At 39.2% G+C, this 20,544-nt stretch overlaps 1 protein-coding gene across 2 annotated transcripts; it reads left to right on the top strand.

Moving 5' to 3' along the window:
• The first annotated feature begins 842 nt into the window (after positions 1-842).
• On the top strand, positions 843-18,814 carry LOC142379422 (uncharacterized). Of its 2 annotated transcripts, none has more exons than XM_075464582.1 (10): positions 843-925; positions 13,785-13,944; positions 14,035-14,149; positions 14,268-14,364; positions 14,567-14,654; positions 14,743-14,876; positions 15,719-15,917; positions 16,038-16,128; positions 16,257-16,323; positions 16,952-18,814. In XM_075464582.1, the coding sequence occupies exons 2-10, from the start codon at positions 13,845-13,847 to the stop codon at positions 17,951-17,953; spliced, it is 1,893 nt and encodes a 630-aa protein (XP_075320697.1). In that variant the 5' UTR covers positions 843-925; positions 13,785-13,844; the 3' UTR covers positions 17,954-18,814. The 2 variants fall into 2 exon arrangements, with proteins under 2 accessions (XP_075320697.1, XP_075320696.1); XM_075464581.1 differs by lacking the exon at positions 843-925 and adding an exon at positions 5,217-5,731.
• Positions 18,815-20,544: the final 1,730 nt, after the last annotated feature.

The raw sequence follows: 20,544 nt of genomic DNA, 5'->3' as shown, positions 1-20,544 counted from the left end.
GAAATTTCCTTATTTGCAAGCATGCTGACTGTACAGTGCTTCTTTTCTTTCAAATTATATATGTGTACATACATATGTATGCAGAAATGCTATGTATGGAAGACTACTATACCAGCAATCCCAGTGAAAGGGAGTATATGCAGAGGGTAACTTCTGACCCAGTGCTCGAATGTTCACAAACAGAATATGCTATAACAACTAGAGATCAGTGAGGTACAGTATAACAAAGACTCCACAGCAAGGGGAAGCCAGGACAACAGGTAAAGGAGGATATGTTATCATCCCTATCATTGGAGAATGCAGCCCCCAGCTGACCTGAGACAGAACAAGAACCAGTGACCAGCATACTGGCAGACATCCAAGACAGGGTCTCAGGTATGAAGAATTGGACTGTACCAGGTACTAATACTGATTACCTAAAGTGACAGCACTTCATGAATGCCGAGCAGCATAAATGTACTTGCTGCTAATGCATGGGACCTACCCAGAATGGTCAGCAGGTTAACCTGAGGTCGGACAGCTCTTATCATGACGGATCCCCAGAGGAGAATGATTCCATTCAATACCCGCCTTGTGATGCTCTTGTCAGGTCAATTCATGAGCAGGAATTGGGAGTAACACCTGATGAGCTACACACTTACTATGGATAGACAGTGCTGATCTACCAAAAGGCAAAATAATATATAAGTATATAAATATATATATCATATAGTGGATTACATGACCTTTAAAATTAGGCTACAGTGAGTGACATGGTTGAAACAGGGAAGTGAATCTTCTTCTTCCTGTTTTCATTTAGCTGAACTTAATAAGAGGCTCTTTGTCAAGTTTAAGTCACTTCTTGGAAACAAGTAACTCAAAGAGGATTTAACTACATTCTTCATCCTCTATAGCCTTAAGGAGTAGCTGTCTCTGCATGTAACGGGTAAGTGTCAGTCTCGTAAAGATTTTATTCCTGTTATCTTCATGTGAATGATAATATTATAATAAAAGATTCAGTGGCACATTTGCTGGAGATAGCACACAAGTATGTGCTTGACAAGAACAAATACACTTTCTTCAAAATTGCTAAGCTTTATACACAGCTTTGGTGTAAGTTGGTTTTACTGACATCCACTTTTATCTTATGAAAAAGAAACACCAACTCTTAATATTACAAAACAAGACAAAGTCCAGCATTACAAACAGCATATATGTGTCTTCTCTAAACAGCTTCCTAATTCTTGGCTTTCAAGCATCTCTTGAAGTCTAATTTTCATTGTTTTTTTAACTTGGAAATTATACAACAGTTCTAAAAGGGTCAGGGTCAACAGAAAATAAAGCTTTAATGTCCTGACATACTGCTAAAGCTTGCTCAGAGACAATCAGAAATTAAACTGTTTGCATGTTCAACATATTCTTTGAAATAAGAAAAAGAAACAAAGAAAATGGGGGACTTTCCCAAGAAATAAGACAGTTATAGTTTTGAGACAAGGATAAACTTACAGAGAACTTGCCCAAAAATCAAAATACCAATAGAAAGCTCATTTCCAAAACGTTGGGGATCTGTGTAAAATGTAAATAGAAACAGAATGCCTTGATTTGCAAATCAACAACATAGAAAACATGTTAAATGCTGAAAGTAAGACATTTTACCCTTTCATTAAAAATACTTTGAACATCTTGAACATGATGACACCGATGTGTCTCAAAACATTTGGGACAAGTGCAACAAAGGCCTGGAAAAACTGGAAGAACATTCATTTACTAAATAGTAATAGGGGGGCTGGAGATTTAGCTAGAGGCAGGGTACACCCTGGACAGGTCGCCAGGGCAACATGGAGATAAATGAGACACACAACCATGCACAGTCACTCCTTGGGGCAATTTTAGAGACACCAATTAGCCTAGCATGCATGTTTTTGGACAGTGGGAGGAAGCCGGAGTACCCGGAGATAACCCACGCATACACGGGGAGAACATGCAAACTCTACACAGAAAGGCCCCAGCCGGAATTAAATCTGGAACCATATTGCTGTGAAATGACATTGCTAACCACCACACCACCGTGCAGCCCCTGGAAGAACATGTTGCAACAAATTAGATTAAACTGGAAGCAGGTCAATCACATGAGTGGGTATAAATAGAGCACCTTAGAGAGGCAGAGTCTCTCTGAAGTAAAGATGGGCAGAGGTTTATTCAGTAATCTGCAAAAAATCTGCAGGGCAATTACAGAATTTTTTTCCTCAATGCAAAATGGCAAAGACTCTACATAATCTTTTGTTTATTATATCTTCAAAAGATTCTGGGAATATGGAAATATTTAAATGGCCAAGGTACACTGCCAACAATCACTTTTGGATGCCTGTTATTTTCAGGCTCCCAGGCAGCACTGCATCAAAACCAGGCATTATTCTGTCATGGAAATCACTGCATGGGCTTCGGAACACTTCCATTATTGTCTGTGGACGCAGTTCACTGTATCATCCACAAATGTATGTTAAAGCTCTATCATGCAAAGAAGAAGCCATATGTGAACATGGTCCAGAAATGCTTCTGTCTTCTCTGGACCAAATCTAAATTAAAATGGACCGATGTGAAGTGGAAAACTGTTCTGTGGTCAGATTCATGTAAACTTGAAATTCCTTTTGGAAAATCGAGGGTGTTGCTTCTTCTGGACTAAGAAGGAGAGGGATCATCCAACTTGTTGTCAGTGCTCTTTTCAAAAGCTTGCATCTCTGATAGTATGGAGGTGCACTGGTGCCTTTGGAACTGGCAACTTGCACATCTGGAAAGACGCCATCAATGCTGAAGGGTGTAAGAAGATTTTAGCGCAACATATATTCCCATTGAGACGTCTTTTTCAGGGAGGGCCTTGTATTTTGCAGCAAGACAATGCTAAACTGATGACTGCATCCATTACAACAGCATGGCTTCAGAGTAAAAGAGGTGGGATGCTGGACAGTTCCGCCTGCAGGCCATTAGGCAACTTAAAGAATTGTGTGCAGATCCACAATCCACGACTGCTGATCATCACTTTTTGTATATTCAATTGAAAATAAGATAATGATTTATGAGATTTGCAAATTATTGCATTCTGTTATTTACATTTTAAACAGCTTCCCAACTTTTTAGGAATTGGGAATTTAATCTGTGCTCTGAAAAGGAGTATATTTTGAAGAAGTATATCTGTACTTTGGGAGGCCAAGGTAATTCATCCCATCTTTTAAAGATGAATAAATGCGTTTTTCAGCATCCATATAAAAATGTGGGCTTTCTGGCCTACAACTTTTTCAGTCTCCACACGAGGGCAGAACTGCATCAGGTTAACCATAGTGAGCTGTACAGCTATAAACTCAGAAGCCAAAATCTAAATGAAATTGATAATCACAAACATTTATTGTAGTTTCCTTTGAAGTTAGAGTTTATCTGGTGTCCTTTGTGCAAACAATCCTGTACCTTAAGTTTTTATGTTCTTGGAATTTAAGTCAAAGTCCATGTGAGTCTGAATCTTAATAGCATTTAAGGAAAAAACTGCTGCTCTGCAAATGGGCAAATGTTACATAGTGGAAACAGATGGAAGAGCTGCTACTGATGCTAGTTTCTCACTTTGATTTGCAAAAAGCAGAAGTGGAATGTTCTGTTACGGGAACTGCATATGTGAAGTGACACTGGATCACTTCTTTTGGTTTTACCCACTGTTGTGTTACAGAATCATTGTTGGGAAAAGTGGAACCAGTTACAAAAAAGGTGTTCTGCAGCTGAAAGGACAAATTAAACAAGTTACAGCTTATGGTGATCCATCTGAATTTAAACTGTTATTTTCTGTTTTGACTACTACTCGCTATGACTTGGAGTGCCACAGAGGAAAAAAAAAAACTGGAGAAGAAAGTTTTGAAAATTATACTCGACAATCTTAACCTTTTGTTAACAACTAACTTAGATAGAAATGAGCATGAAAGAAGTCAGTTTGAGTGACAGGACATATTGAGGCTGAATAGGTTCAACCTGCAGCCCTGCTATGGACAGGCGACCTGTCCAAGGCGTACCTTGCCTCACATCTGATGACACCTGGGATAGACTCTTTATCTTCCCCACGACTCTGAATCGGATTAAGCGGATATTGAAAATCGATGGATGAGAATGGAACAAGCTTGTCGGCAGGTGAAGAGGAGACAATCAACCGTGGAACAACAGGCTTTTTGTTGACTGAGCAGAAGATACTATGCTGACTGGTCAAGCAAGAGAGGCAGTGAGGGTGTTAGAGAGCTTGGAGGAGATGAGAAAAGATGCTTGTTGGAGCCATGCTTCTTTCTGGAGGGATGCTTAATATCTAATTGTGTCCCCTAAAGAGAGGCTTGAATTATGTGGTGAGCCAAGATTTAACAGTTCAAATACAATTTGGTGGCAAGATGAAGAAAGCAGGTTCATGCAAAAATGAGACTTTTAGCTCACATGAAAACAAACTAAAGCTTCTGCAGGGGAAGGGAATTCCCTAAACAGAAATTGAAACGTGGCAAAACATTTCAGAGAGTGAAACAGGTAAAGAACCAGCAGTAATGATGACGATCTGGCAAGTGCGAGCAGTGTATAAACACACTAACTACCGTAATTGAATACAGATATATAGCAATCAAACAGATAAGACATTGGTGTAAAGCACAGCAAACATAGGATGCAAAGTAAACAAAAATTTACAAAGAAAATTTGTTTCAAAATAAAACAGGAAGTGCAGCTAACGAAGGTACAGAACAATATGTATATATATATATGACATGTGTTAGATGAAGGGATCAGCAAGGATAGATAAATAGATATGGGCAGAGGCACAACCAGATTTGCTTTTGAAAAGGTTATGCAAAGACAAAATCTTTGAACCTATTTACAGAAAGGCAATAACTACTGGCTAATGTCATTAGTGTAGTATTACTTAAAAATCAAACAGTTTATTACTTTAGGACAAGAAATTTACATTAAATTAACCCACCACGGGTCACTTTTACACCAAGCCCACCATGTTGCTCTATTTTGTTCTTAGAGCAGACCAGAAAGGTCAAGGGACTTTCACATTTGTTGCGACAGCTATAGTTTCTCATATAGGTGAGGAAGGAGGGGGTGAGGCGAGGGTGTATTCAGATAGTTGCGATGCCAACAGACACTTCAGATTTGACCTTTCAAAAGTGTGCCTGTGGTGTTAAGTTTGCACTACCTTAGTACTAACCATTACAATTAACTAAAAAAGGAGACTGACAATAAATCTTTGAGCTGATTTTGAGGGGATTGCTTTTTGGGTAATTTAAAGTGTTTCAATGGCATTTCAGATCTAGTTTGGGAAAGCACACAAAAAATGATAGAATATTACATCATCAGCCATCAGATCCTCTGTTACCATATGTCAACGTAGCACGTCTTTTTTAGGAGGCAACAAGTAATCAAAATTCAGTTACTGCTTTGTGTTTGTCTGAAGCAGTAACTGGAATACAACATACCGGCAGAGCAAAGGAAAGAGAAACAAGGGGTTTTTACCCTGCTTTCACAGTTCTTGTACAACGATAGCAAGTACCATCAAGGAAACCACAGAAGCCACTTTTTTTCTTTTGGTGGTGTAGTGTACTCAAACTTTTCCCATTAGTCACTTTAGAAATGAGGCAACGATTTCAAGTCTAAAAAGACGAAAAACATTTTCAGTTTGAATGACTCCATAGACATGAAAATGTGATAAGCGAGATGTCCACAGAGCACAGCCGGACAGGTAGGTGCCAATCTCAGTTAATCTTATTTAATTAGTAGCTGATGATATAGATCAAACGCTTTTTTCAGCGAACAGCATGAATGAGTCTGTTGCAAGAAATGATGTCACAGCCATGATGAAGAAGATGATAAAGTTAAGTGTGTTTTGAGGTTTTCAACATTGGTGGTTTGTGACCTTTCTTTGTTAAGTGAGACCTACATCTTAGTAAAAAATGACTGCGTGTTGACAAAAAATACAAACTCAGGGTTAATTTACAGCTTGTTCACTGCCTCAAATCTTCGAATGAAAGAACAATGACATTAAATTTTGGGTGTTTCGGCAGGTTTGGTAAATCTAACATTATAGGATAAGTTTCCCTGTTAAAATAATTGTTAAGCCACGATGATCCCATCATCTTATTGAACATGTAATGGAGCCTATACGTGTCTTTACAGGGTGCGGCGGGTCTTAATGGGTTAAAGTGATCTATATCTGATGTTGGTCGAGCATGCGCAGATAGAAATACAATTTAACACAATGCTATGCCATTTGAAGTCTTTAAAAAGTGACAGATTAATTCCAATAAGCACTGACAACTATGTAACCACGTCTTTGATTTACTAACTCACACAAGAATAGATAACTTTTCAAAATCACAAAGAAAAGAAGAGAGAGAGAGGGATAGTTAAGAAGAAAGAGTACAAAAAGGGCTGGTGTGGGGGAAACGGTGCTTGAAAGCGAAAAATGTCATTAATGTGGGATGGTGACAAAATATAAGCGGTAAGAGACATGATACAGACAGGGTGGAGGTGTAAAGAAAATATGGGTATTTATTAAGTAATATAGCAATATTACATGATTGTAATAAAGTCCAAGGTAAATAATAAAATACTTATCAAAGCTCAAGCACCTACGTTTAAACTTTTATCAAGTAGATCTTGAATAAATCCACCCACATGCAAAACCTTTTAGCTGGTACTCCTACATGTTACATCCTGTTAATGTGCTTATTTCTCCTGATATAGCCGTCGATTTCAAACCAAATAATCTTGCACAATCTCACTCTGAGGTCGAAGAGTCTATTTTTGTGAAATTACCTGAAAGTGTCAGCCAAAATAGAAGCTGGCTGAATCCTCTAAATGCTAAAGCAACAAGCTTCTGTGCTTCTTAAATCGTCTCCTTTAGCACAGGATACACTTCCACGCCATCCTTTATGAAAGGATCGATAATACAGTTCTCAAATTCCTTTAAGTTCCAACATTCATCAGGCTGTCTTGTTCTGAAAACAAGATTCTTGTGCATTCATTCTTGCTTATACATGACCAGGCAGTGTCTGAAAAACAAAAGTATCAATACCAAAAAGAACCAAAGAACCAGTCCATTAACAGAGGACCTGATGACATTCTTTCATGCTGCCATCACTCAACTTCAACAGATCATGTGCTACCACTATGTGTTATTAAAGAGATTGTGCTTATTTCACATATTTTTGTGAATTCAGGTTGTAACCTTTGTGCCTTTTGAAGATCAGGTGTGCCCAGGCGTTTGTTCATGCCAATGTTAAGTTGGTTTGTTAATGCTTTATTTTAAACTATTTGCACTGTTGGTGCATCTATAGGGTATTATAAACACCATGTCAAATTCACATGACAGATGACCTGTGTTTCCCCAAGTGGTTCTGCTTCTGTTTGCACATGGCCAGATCTCTCTATCTATTGCTATCAGGAGAACTATCTTACCCCGCAATGTATTCATTGGGTGAGAAGTCAGGTGTCATTATCTATGCATCGAAATGCCTACTAGTTTATCTTTTCTCAGCAGTTGTTTTTTTTTTTCTTTTATTGGAAACTAAAGTGGCTGTCTGGAAAGAAAACGGGGCTAGGAAGTGGTTTAGGTGCATGTTTGGTGTGTAGATGTTTAGTGTGGATTGTGGTTTCTTGCTTTTTCTTTTTCTGTGAAGCAGAGAGGAAAGTGAGAAAAAAAGAGCATGTTGTCTCATTTTTACATTGGACGAGATCAGGGGAAGTCCAAATGTCAGAGGAACAAAGACATAAGCAGAACATGAACATAACTTTGTACAGAGTCTTAGAGGAAGTAAGTCGTTGAGGTGGACTGGGACAAAGCGAGACTCAAAAGAGTTCTTCATTTGATACTGCGATTCAAAGGCCTACTACACAAGCATGTTTTTTACACTGTGCCAGGTTCATCATGATATGAGGCCGACTCAACTAATTCACACAAATTTCTCATGTTTGCTGCTGGTTCCTCACAAGTCATCAGTTTGTAAAGTCAGTGGACTGCCCAGTGAGAAGGTTGACAACAGCTACAGAGGAATTTAGTTTTATGTCTTTAAAAATTGACATTTTAAGCAGAGCATTAAAATACTATGATAAAGGGCTGTCCAACTTTTTGCTTGCTCAAGTGAAAAATATATATGTTCAGCAGAGAAAAGAAACCCAGGATGGGTCCAAATGAGAAGGTTTTTCACCAACTACTTCGATGCATTGATTTAGGCTTCACATTTAGGCCACACTCTGCTCAACAGCTTGGTTATGGATGTGTATCAGTTTATAAAGTATATCAATCTCTGGTTAACCATAGCGATTCTCACCAGGTACTCCAACAGTTCAGTAATATGAATGTATGGTTAATTGGTGACTTTGAATTGGCCGTAGGTGTGAGTGTCTCTGTGTTGGCCCTGTGATGGACTAGCGAAATGTCCAGGGTGCACACCTCATTTTGTCCAAGGGCAACTGGGATGGGCTCCAGCCACCTTCCAACTGTGAATTGTATTAAGCAGGTATAAAAGATGGAAGAATGGATGGATGGTTTACTGTAGCAATAGAAACCACACATCTGCTTTGCTCAATGTTCTCTTATTAGATAATAACTCTGAGTGAAATCAATGTTACTTGTGTTCGATAAATAAGATTCTGTAAAGTAAAGAAAACTGCTCCCTTAATCAGCAGGGGTACCATGGTGACAACGCAAACTCATCATTGATACTGTAAAGAATTCAGCAGTGTGATATCACACTGCTGTAAAGATGTTTTTGGCCAGGCTCTATCTATGGGGTACCCACATAAGTAGTGCTGTTGAATTGCTGTGTTCTGATAGTGAGGACCATCTGCATGTGCACAGTGCAAGAGTATAGATATTTGGAGTTAGATTTGTCATTCATTATAACATTCCCCTTTAAGCTGCCTCAATTGTTATCAGTTCTTGATTGCATGCACAGAAAAAGTCTCACATTATGTAAAGATCTTCAATTAGCTTTGACTGCACTGTGGTATGGTGGTTAGTACTGTCACCTCACAGCAAGAGGGTTCCAGATTTGATTCCCAGCTGGGGCCTTTTTGTGTGGACAAAGAGTACCCAGTGTACCCAGAGTACCCAGTGTACCCAGTAGTGCTGCGCGGGTCACCCATTGACCCGCAGGTGGGTTGGGTAGCAGTTTTTTCTAAGTATTGCGGGTGCGGGCGGGGTGGGTAAAAATAGTCAAAACCCGCAACCCGGAAGTTTGGAAATATAGGTGAAATCGCAATTTTGAGTTACAGAACTTATCAATTGCATACATCCCGCTGTCACAAAGTCATTGCACTCAAAGCTCTCACTCGTGCGGTTGTTGTCTGACTGACATAACCTGGGTGTCCACGTCACATTTTATCCGTAGTTTTTGTTTACACCGCCAAACTTCTAGGAGGACTCGGATGAAGATGGCTGACACCATTGCAGACTATGTCATGTGCTGGCATTGTGAGGCGCTGTACAAGTATGATGGATATAAGACCGGTACATCAAATCTGTTACGACATTCATGCCGTGGGTCTGCTGCGCAGGCAAACAAGTTTTCCACACCCGCCTCTGCAGTGCAACCCTTAATGTCATCTTTCCTAAAAGGCACGGCACCACTCCATGCGAAGTCTGAATTAGTGGATGACTTCGTAGAATTCTGCTGTGCGGATTTACGCCCATTTGACATTGTCTCTGGGAAGGGCTTTATGCAGGTGGCACAGGGGCTTGTAAATATAGGCGCACGGTTTGGACAGGTGCACATTAACTCTGTCCTACCTCATAGGCAAACCATTTGCGACAGAGCCAAAGAGCGTGCCAAAACTGAAAAGGAGAGGCTTATAGAGCAGATTCAAAAAGCCATGGAATATGGAATAGGCATCACAACCTATGTGGACCGACAGTTTCAACATGCGGTCGTACACCGTACTTACCTGCCATTTCGTGACAGAAGATTGGAAACTGTCAAGTCGCGTAATTTCCTCATTGGAATTTGACCACACTCTCCGAAAAACCGCACCAAACATACAAGAACAGATAACTAAGGAACTACTTGAAATTGGCAGACCACCTGACAATCTGAGAAAAGTTGTGTTTGTGAGTGACCAAGGCCCCAACATTAAAGTATTCTTGGATCCCCTGTGCAGCGCACGTCATTAACACCATCCTCAAGCACACATTCGAGGAAAGAAACGCGCCGGATTGTATGGGCGACGTAACTGACCAAATTAATCACAATAATGCGAGTCTAGCGCAAATCCTTCTCGTTTAGGTTCGTGTTAAATTAACCCTCTCTACAGGCCCTGGGTTGTTTTTTTTACGGGTCATATTTTGTGGGTCGGGCGGGGCGCTTTAGATTTTCCACTGGTCGGGCGGGGCGGTTTGGAAATTCTCGCGGGTCGGGTTGGGGCAGGTGCCAAAAAAACCCTTACCCGCGCAACACTAGTACCCAGAGCACCCAGTGTAAGTTCTCTCTGGGTAATCTTGCTTCCTCCCACCTTTCAAAAACATGCATGTTAGATTGACTGACGACTCTAAACGGACCCTAGGAGTGAGTGTGAGTAAAGATGTACTGATTTGGTAAGATATTAAACATACTAGCTATCTGAAGTAGCAGCTGCAGCACAGCAGCCTGAATGTAGTATATGATTTTAAGAGGATCTGTTCAGTTAGCTCCCTGTATCACGCTTATTTTTTTCTATATCAAGTGATCATTTGTTTATGGTAAACACTTAATAACGTAATAACAAGGTCAAACTGATCCTCTATCTATCAACTTCCTGACTACCATTACACTTGTTTTCTATAATATACGCAGCTGGGAAGTCAAACTTCTCTTTTTTGCATCCCTTTTTGTAAAGATAAATTAGGTCTGTGACCACAGACGTTGTCGCTTGTAATCTGATTAATGCTGTTTTTACAGCTGGAGGTGTTAGCAGGAAGTGCACCTGTCACTTGGAACATTTTTGGTTCGCAGAAAAACACTCTGACCTTAATTAAATCTCATAAACAGGTGACCGGTGACAGCAGGAACGCTTGCTTTCCCCTGTGTACGGATATGATGTTGCATTTGAATACATTTCAGGGACACATTTTTTTACTACTTTTTTTTGGCTTAATGTTTGCAGTTGTTATACTGCTGTTATACACGTAATGCCTGAAACTTCGGAAAATATTGCCTTCACACAAAAGTTGAACATTTTGACATTGTTTTGTTATTGAGGAAGAGAGAAGCTGTATTTAGGGCAGTGGGTGTTGGTTGGTTAACGGTTGGCTAAAATAACCTCATACTACAAATCCAACATGAAACCCACAAACATTTATTTTCCATTCTGTTTGTGACACAGTTTAGATGCCAGTTTTACTAAGACGCAAAAGCAGACACTGATCAGTCTTTTGAATATTGCTGTATTGCTGTTTATTCATAATGTCTAAGAACAAAGCCAATTTTAACAGAACAAACTTGGGGATAAAAGGCAAAACTAACATGACAATAAAACTTCATCACAGGGTTAAGGCAACTACATCCACAGCCAATCAAGACTATACAATTCACCAACATGGATTTATTTTAAATGTGGATAGAAGATGGAGAATGTGCAATTAAACTCACGTAGAAACAGGCAAATCTTAAAATGCAAAAAATGCTCCAGCTGTTCAGTAGGTTCAAACTCAGAATCTTGTTGCTCAGGTGACAGTGCTCCCCACTTCACCAACCTCCTACCCTCAGATGTGCACAAAAAAACTTGTTCAAATGCATAGAACAGACTGAAATTTTTAGTTTTATGCATTTGGCAGACGCTTTTATCCAAAGCGACTTACACTGGTAGGTGGGTAGGGTAAGGGGGTGTTTCTCAAGGACCCCCTACTGGGAGGTAGTACCTTTCATGCAGGAGTGTGAGGATGTGAACCCAGGTCACCAACATAAAAGGTGGCAATCTTACCACTATACTATCCAGAAATGACAGGGAAGTAATAGATTATGATGAATTATTAACTTGTTGAGGGATAAAAATTGTTGCAGAAACACTGATATTGCAGCGGTTATCTGTTCGTCTTAAAACCCCATTGAGGGTTTTTTGTTTTTCTTGTTCAACTAGCTTCATGGTATAGAGACAGTTTCACGGCAGGTATTAGTCTCAATTTCGCAATTGGTCTTTCAAAGGAAAACAGAAGAGAAAAAAACATCTCAGTGATGCAAATCAGAATTCATACATGCAAATGATTTTCAGAAAACATGGTTGTTTCAAACTGAGAGGAGACTTGTGGTGGCTTTGTGGCGAGATTTCTTTGCACTGACCTTTAGAGAGTTTAAGTATCAAGTTCCGTTTCATCTTATCGGTGGTTGGTAGATAGATATGAAAAAAAAGTTTTGTGCTTGTTTCTATTAAGTCTTTCAATGTCTAACAAGACTTTATTTATCACAAACGGTCATGACGTTGGAAGAGAGGAGCAGGCAGGCAGCCATTCTGCTAAAATGTGGGAGTATTTTCCGATAATTCATGAGAAAACGGCATGATGACTGTATATCTGTAAAGCTCATTTTTTAAATGCTTATCAAAAGATTTTCAGTTGGACCACAATTCATTTAACTTGCAAAGTCCTACACCCACAACAGGCTAAGATAGGTTAACAGGCTGGTTAACGACAAACTTGACAAAAAGACTTGACAACACATGTAACACATCTTGTTTTACTTGTGCTATATGCCTGTAGACATGTACTTTTGCATATCTTTGCTCTTTTGATCTTTTTTCCATAATTTCTTATTCAATTGAGTATTGATTGTACAGTACGGTATGTTGGGCTCTGAGTGTTTCTAAAATCCAGGTCATACTCCTGCCATAGCCCCGACAGTCTCAACTTTCTCAACCTAATCTCAACTAAATCAACCTTATTCTGAGATTAAGTTGTGCATGACACATTTAAAACATGGAGCAAAGCTGCACTGCGACAGCATCGAAGTACCAGTTAACTATGGCTCTGGGCAAATAACAAATCTGTCATTTGTAGTTTACTTTGGCATTTGGGAATTTACATGCGCATTGATCAACTTTTAGAAGGTGTGTTAGGGTAAAGAGAGAGTAAGGACCAAAAGCATACCATTTTACAGTCTTGCATTATTGAAACCTCTTTGTATAAGGTAGGCCTCTATTGCAAAAAAATATATCAAGTTAATAGATTTAGAGTTTGATTTGCAGTTCAGTTGCAGATCATTTAAATTTTCACCTTGCAATAATCATGGAGACTTAATTTAGTCAGAGATAGCAAATGAGCAAAACAATTCACCGGGGGAGCTAGAAAAACCCTGCTTCGCAGCTTGGTGCCATGTTTCTCTAAATCACAACATATGGGGTTTGAGTGCTGTTTGGACTTCTGGGTTATGTTTTTTTTCAGTCCCTTAAGTAATAACTAGATTATACAAATAAACCAATGTAATTAAATGCTGTGCTGCTAATTGATTTAGATTGTTCTTTTTTTTCATACTATGTCCCTTTATCACTTCATCAGACTTGGTATTAATTTTTTGTAAAACAGTTTCATCATATTTGAGTAGATGTTTTATCCATATGTATTAGTGGAACCACAGCATAACTACTGAGGCAAGATCTAACACATTTGGTAGTTACTACGCCACCGACCACCCCGTCACCTCGTAGTCTTTGTGGTTAGATGTAATTTTGATGCATATGGGTTACTACTAGTTACTAGTTGCTGAAATAAATGAGTGAAAAAAGAACAACACAAAGTTATCATCATCCCTTGCATTTGTCAAACACAGGATGAGAAGAAGAGGGAGGCGGTTTGAGATCTCCATGAAAGATCACAGATGACAAAATAAATGGAGAGAAACAAAAAAACCCCGTTCTTCTTTCTTCTGCTTCCTCTGCTTCAAGTCTGCACCACCAGAGGTGAAGGCTGTCCCAGCCTTCCAGATAAGAGTTCGTAATGTTTTTTGAACTTGACTTATATAGCATAAATGAAGATGTTTCATCCTTTCCATGTCATTCAATCTCCGCTGTTTTTCACAGATCTCACTTGCTACAATGACTTCAGTCAAAACATCACTTGTTTTTGGAACAGCACAACTGTCTCTGATCATATGGATAGAGTGTGCACAATACATGCTCAAAAGGTTTCTCCCAGGTAAGACCAGTAACAGCATGAAAAACTACCACAGTCATGTTCTTACAGAGCATAATATATGTTCAAATAACATCATGTGCAGCAACATTAATATGAACATTGTTCGTCCATGTGCCAGTAAAAATCCATACAGCGCTTCCTGTACACTACAGCCTGTTGATCCCTCCAAACCCGCCATAAGGAAGTGCTCCCTGATCTTCCAAACAACTTACATTGTGAGAAATCAAATCACTTTAATTTGTTGTGTTTTTGTTTTTCATGACATGTGATTCAGGATTTATATCGATTCCAGTAACATCTACTATTTTTACTTTTGGATATGAATAATTTAAGGATCCCCATACTTAAACCGATGTTTCTTAAGGTTTGCAGAGCTGTTTTTTCAAACTCAAAAACATTTTCTTTTTGTTCTTTTAGTTTTTAAAGTATCATATTCTGTCCATTAATCTGAGCTGTATCCCTCCGGAAAAAAGTCAAATAATTTCCTACCGTCCAAATTGTCATGGTGAGTATAAACTATAATGTATACCATGCTGGAGACTTACCTGATGCATGGTTCATAGTGACCCAAAACAAACTGAGTGCTCTTGCAGTGAAGGTGAATCCTCCATCAAAACCATATGTCAACTCTACCATCGTGTCCTGGTTCACCCAAGATTCAACCCATCAACGCATCAAATTTTATAACTCACAGCTGCAGTGGAAACAAAAGGATCAGTCATGGAGCGTATGTAAATGTTTCTGTCAATGTATAAATTAATTTAAATAAGAGCAACGAGTAGAGAGATCCAGAAAGTGACTGTTTTTACAATTGACAAATTCCATGAGGTTGTATGAAATCAAGCTTAAAGGAGAACTCCGGTATTTTCAACATTAAGCCTCTTTTCTGAGTCGTCTGCAATGTTTTAGAAGCCCCCTCACCGCTTTTTTGATGTTTACTGCTGTCTCCGGTATTTGCCTAATTTTGATTCTTCTCAACCTGCTTCAGAACGGCAAGTTATGCGCATGTCTAGCAAGGTCCGTAAAAGCACCATAAACGTCCGTTTTCAAAATCATCAACTCACCGGAGTGGTTACTGGTGTGCACTGGTAATCCATATCAAATTTCGTGGCGAAAAGTTGCTTCTGTCGTGTTTTATTTGACATTTTGTACTGGATGTTCGTTGATTTTACTCCGCCACCGCTAAGAAAATAGTGCGAGCATGAACGAGCTGCCAAATAAAACACGACAGAAGCAACTTTTCGCCACGAAATTTGATATGGATTACCAGTGCACACCAGTAACCACTCCGGTGAGTTGATTATTTTGAAAACGGACGTTTATTGTGCTTTTACGGACCTTTCTGGACATGCGCATGACTTGCCGTTCTGAAGCAGGTTGAGAAGAATCAAAATTAGGCAAATACCGGAGACAGCATTAAACATCAAAAAAGCGGTGAGGGGGGTTCTAAAACATTGCAGACGACTCAGAAAAGAGGCTTAATGTTGAAAATACCGGAGTTCTCCTTTAAATGATCTGATGTGAAAATGCGTGTATCGAACATCCACACACTGCTCCCTTTTTTTTCAGGATCCCTCTGTGCAGAAAAAATCCATTCCGTGTAAGTGGAGCTGTGAGGCACAGCTGGACCCTGATTTACTGGTGAAAGGTGAGACGTACGAGGCACGAGTTCGTGTGCAGTCCATTCTAAATGATTCACATGGAACCTGGAGTGATTGGAGCCCCAGTGAATCATGGATGTCAAGGGTGGGAGGAACTAAACCCCCAGGTAAAATGAACAAAGCAAATTGCTCAAAATCAATGACTTGAAACCCAGTTATCTTGAGGTCTATTGACAGGACAATTATTGTACGCTTAAAATGAATTTGTTGTGTTCTGTGTTTGTCAGGTGTGGATATTATGAAACTTAGTCTAGCAGGCCTGGGAGTGTTCTGCTTGTTCCTGGTTGTCATTTTCTCTAAGACTGACAAAACCCTGTGGTAAGCCAAAAAAAAAACACTTTAAGAAATGGCTACGTCAGACTACATCACATCATTGTAACAGTTTAAATTCTACTGTGTAGTGTTCATAAATGTTTTTCTAACATGTTTTTGTTTAATTTTTCCAGGGTTTACATAGTAAAGAGGATCACAAGTCCACCCCTACCAGACCCCGCAAAGACTCATCTTTTCCAGGTGAGCTGATGGACTTTTCCCTATCCAATTTCTATTGTTTTTGGCAAAAAAACAAAAAAACAACAACGATTCATCGTTACCTGTACCAATGGTTTAAAAGGAAAACTGCATAATATCTTGGATTAATAATATTTCTTGAGCTTGGGTAAGTAAAAAACTCAGAATTCTGTAAAATAGTTTAACAAAAATATATTGACAAATATGTGCAACAGAAAACTGAAATAATGAGCTGGATCAACCATAATGTTTTCGACATCAACTGCAGTTTGCCAAATATTCTTAGTATGTTTGTCACTAGCAGCAAACTCTTTCACTGTACACATGGTCTTTTGATTTGTTGCTAATCTGAATTATAGTCAGCTTTGACATAGAACAGCACAATGTATATCATGAGGCGGAACATAACTTGATATGAATGAATATGTAGACTGCAAAACCAGACAGACAAAGGTGCTCATCAGGGAAATGATTTCAAATATTCTGTGTTAAAACACAGCAGGAAATTTAGAAAAAGAAATCAAAGTCCAGTTTACATCCTCCTACACAAATACAGACTGTAATACTTTTGTCTTTTCAACATTTTCAATTCCTCATCCTAATCCTTAACCTTTGATCTTTTCTCCCTCAGACTTGGCTAACTCCACACTTCACCAGTGAATCCTTTCATTCCTACTTCAAACCAGTGGAAATCGCTTCTGTAGAGGTAACCACCACTGTGGACGCCGTCACACCCTGCAGACCAGGCGTGAAAATGATGACAGACAAAAGAAAGTATGAGTCCACCAACTCCAGCTTCTCCAGCCCAAGTTACTCTGAATGTTGCAGTCCTCCTGTGTCCTCACTCACTGCTGGGAATCTGGAGCCCTGTGCTGCTGATTCCTCTTACGGGCCCGTTTGTGGCCAAGGAGAAGGGAAAAATAAAGGACATGATAGTGATGTAGTGGCTGAAAAAAACATAGAGATCCTTCAGTTGTTTTCCAAGTGCAGTCGTAGCAGTGAGTCACTGCAGGTGATTTCAGACTATGAGAAGTTTGAGAAGGTCCAGTTTCAGAAGGTCCATCTTGAGCGCCTCAGGCTACCGAGTGTAGATTCAGGAATGTGCAGTTGCGAAGAAGTCAGCCAAGAGAGCATGGAGGTAGATAGCATCAATGTGACTGATGAGGGGACTCAGGACAAGGATGAGAAGGAGGGAGGGGATGGGAAACATTTAAGTTTTCAGAGGCTGTTTGGGAGCAGTGAAGGTGATTTCGCTAAAGAGTGTATTGAGGTTTCCTTCGATTACAATCTAATCCCAAAGCTGCAGGCTGACAGCCCTGAGCTTCCAAGCCTGGAGTCGGGCATAAACAGCAGCGGTGAGGAGCGTGAGAGTCAGGAGGAGAGCATGGAGGATGAAGACAAGTCCATTGAATCTACTCGCTTCCTGTTCCCTCCTCATCCTTCTACTTTTTTACCATGTTCCCTGCTCTCTTTGTCAAAACAGTCTTTTAACTCCTCTGGGTTGGATTTGAGTCCAGCTTTGCAACCTCTTCCAAGTCCCGGCATGTTTGAGAGGTTTGCTCTGATGTCGGAGAGCAGTTTGATGGAGCCCTCTGATGATGGGTACATGCCAGTGAGAAAGGAGCAGAGCTAAGAACAGACAGCGGGTCTAAAAGCACTGTAAAATGCATGTTGTACAAAAGATCAGGTAGCATGTGCAGGATCCATCTCTATTAGACAGCCAGAGCTGATAATGGATTGTGCTATGTCTGTGGTCATTTCTATTGAAATTATTTGAAATTAATGTGGCCATTTTTCATTCATGTATTTTTAAAAAAATACATCTTTGATATTTATGTGAGTTTATTTATCATTTGTATATCAAATGTAATGAGAGTTAAGACTAAATATGAAAAAAAAGTTTTCTATGGATGTTCATGTGTAAATTGTGCTGCATGCTTCTTTTCTAAATCTATATTTCTGTATTCATAAGTAAGTGAATGTTTGGATACACAAAGAATAATGGTGGCATAGACAACCGCTCTACAGGTATAATGACATTTTTACCACTACAGTAATTGATCATGTGACTATCCCTGATCCAAACAAGATCAGTCACATTGGTAGAGCCACAGCTCAGCGCCACTGGCTGTGGAAATATGAGAGTTTAGTGTCAATATATATAGTATATTATTTCTATTGATGGCATTCATTGTTTAAGAAAAGATATATCAATGGTTCAAATTTGCATTTGCATGGCAGCTATGCTAAAAATCACTGACCCCTGTAAAACTACGAGAACTTATGCAACACCATTTAAAATGTATTTTTTTAAATAAAGGATGACTTCAATTTCATCAAATTGTCAAAATTTTGCATAAAGAAAAAGGTTTTCAATCAATCATTTATTTGTTTATTTTTTTTTAGGTTTTGTTGGTTGTCTCAATGTAGTGCATTTAGGGTGATGTTATGATTTGAATACTATACAAATGTTACACTCTGTGAACTTTAAGAATGTAATATCTTTTTTTTGGCCTTTGGAAAAAAAAGATTAAACATTGTATTTTAAAAAGATACCGACATCATCATACGATTTAAATCACAGGTGCTTTGTCCAAGAACCAGGGTCTTTAAGATGGTTCTTTCCTCTGCCCTCTGGGGTTCTGGGGGACAAAAATGTGCCTGGTACAAAGGTACTATATTTGAGATTCATCTCTGATTGGTCGATTATTCCCAGCACTTTATTTTCACCTTTCTGTTTCAGTTATCTCATATCTAAGATCCATAATAGCTTGAGAAAACTGTGAACTTTAAATTGTACTAGAGGAATAGTTGTTTGTATTTGGACACAACATTCAAACTGAGACATTCATGTCTGCATCCATCAGCTAAGCGGACACAGATCACACTACAAGCTGTGACAGTCGAGCCAACTCCAGAACTAATGAAGAGACAAAGCTCTCAATGTGATGTAAAATTAGTAAAATATGAGATATAAAATGTTACTGTTGAGCACTTCTTCGGGTGTTTCAGCCATGGAGGTGAGAGGTGAAATCAGGACAAGAAAGATCTGAACAAGAAAATGTAGATCCACAAGTCGAATGATCAGGTATGTCAAGCCTTTCAGAGCTTTGTGGCTGCATAGAGATAACGCTCCAGGTCAATCTTTTGGAACCTTTGGACTTATAAAAAAACCCAGGAGCTTTTCTGGTCTTTAGATCATGGAGCAAAATGTTTCACTGAGTGAGTAACAGGGAGGCTAAAGGCCATTAGATTGGAAATTTAGACATTGACAGCTGTCAAGGACAGTATGATTTCTCAGTGTGCAAGCCATTTGGAGTGATTCACAAGGATTTGGGCTAGTGATGTGCGATACCACTAATTTCCTTCCAATCCGACACCAAGTGAAACCAAAGATTATTATGTCGATACTTTTTACAAAAGATTAATCTCTTAAAAGAAGAGAATTAACTACAGCCACCCAATGACACCAAAACTCTGATTACCTTTCTTTTTCTTTATTTGTAGAGCATTTTCAGTTGTAATAAAGATGAAAAATGATGATAGGAGAAATTAAAACAAAATGATCTCCTGAGAACCTGCATATTAAGTTCAAATTATGGTAACTGACATGTACAACGAGTAAGTCAAGATGTATCCTAATGTACTTCACATGTAGAGTTGTTTTTACTTTCAGATGTAAAAAAAGCTCCACACATGACCAGGCTTCCGCTCAGCCATTCTCCTCCCATCAAACTAGCAGCTGCAATGAGTCGGTGTGTCAGAAGAAGATTTGCATTGATACAGCCATAGTTTCCCTCATAGGCAGAAGAAGATGTAAGTTAGTCCCTGTCAACCGGGGAGGAATAGGTCCTGGAAATGGCGAAATAACTATGTACTGTTTTGAAAAAATACCCGTTAACACGAAATAGGTTCAGATTTGTGAAAGTGCCAATACTTCTAATAAAGTATCGATCCTAAAACGGAGATGTTTGGGATCGCGAATATCAATACTTAAGTATCGATCTGCACAAGCCTACTTTGGGCCCAACTCATAGAAGTCAGTTTAACATGACTAGGGACTTACATATCTACATCCCCGAACAACGCGATCAGTAATATAAAAACACTGAATAGGCCACGTGTGTCATCTTATATACCATATATTTGCCCAATCACACTGAATTTAATGTTGTTAAACTTGCATTTACCAAAAAGATTTTGGCATTTTGGTCATTTTTTACT

This window comes from Odontesthes bonariensis, chromosome 4 (assembly GCF_027942865.1).
Source record: "Odontesthes bonariensis isolate fOdoBon6 chromosome 4, fOdoBon6.hap1, whole genome shotgun sequence".
In the NCBI taxonomy this organism is placed as follows: Eukaryota; Metazoa; Chordata; class Actinopteri; order Atheriniformes; family Atherinopsidae; genus Odontesthes; species Odontesthes bonariensis.
Note: the sequence above shows the minus strand (reverse complement) of the source record. Positions and strands in the feature narration are given on the sequence as shown.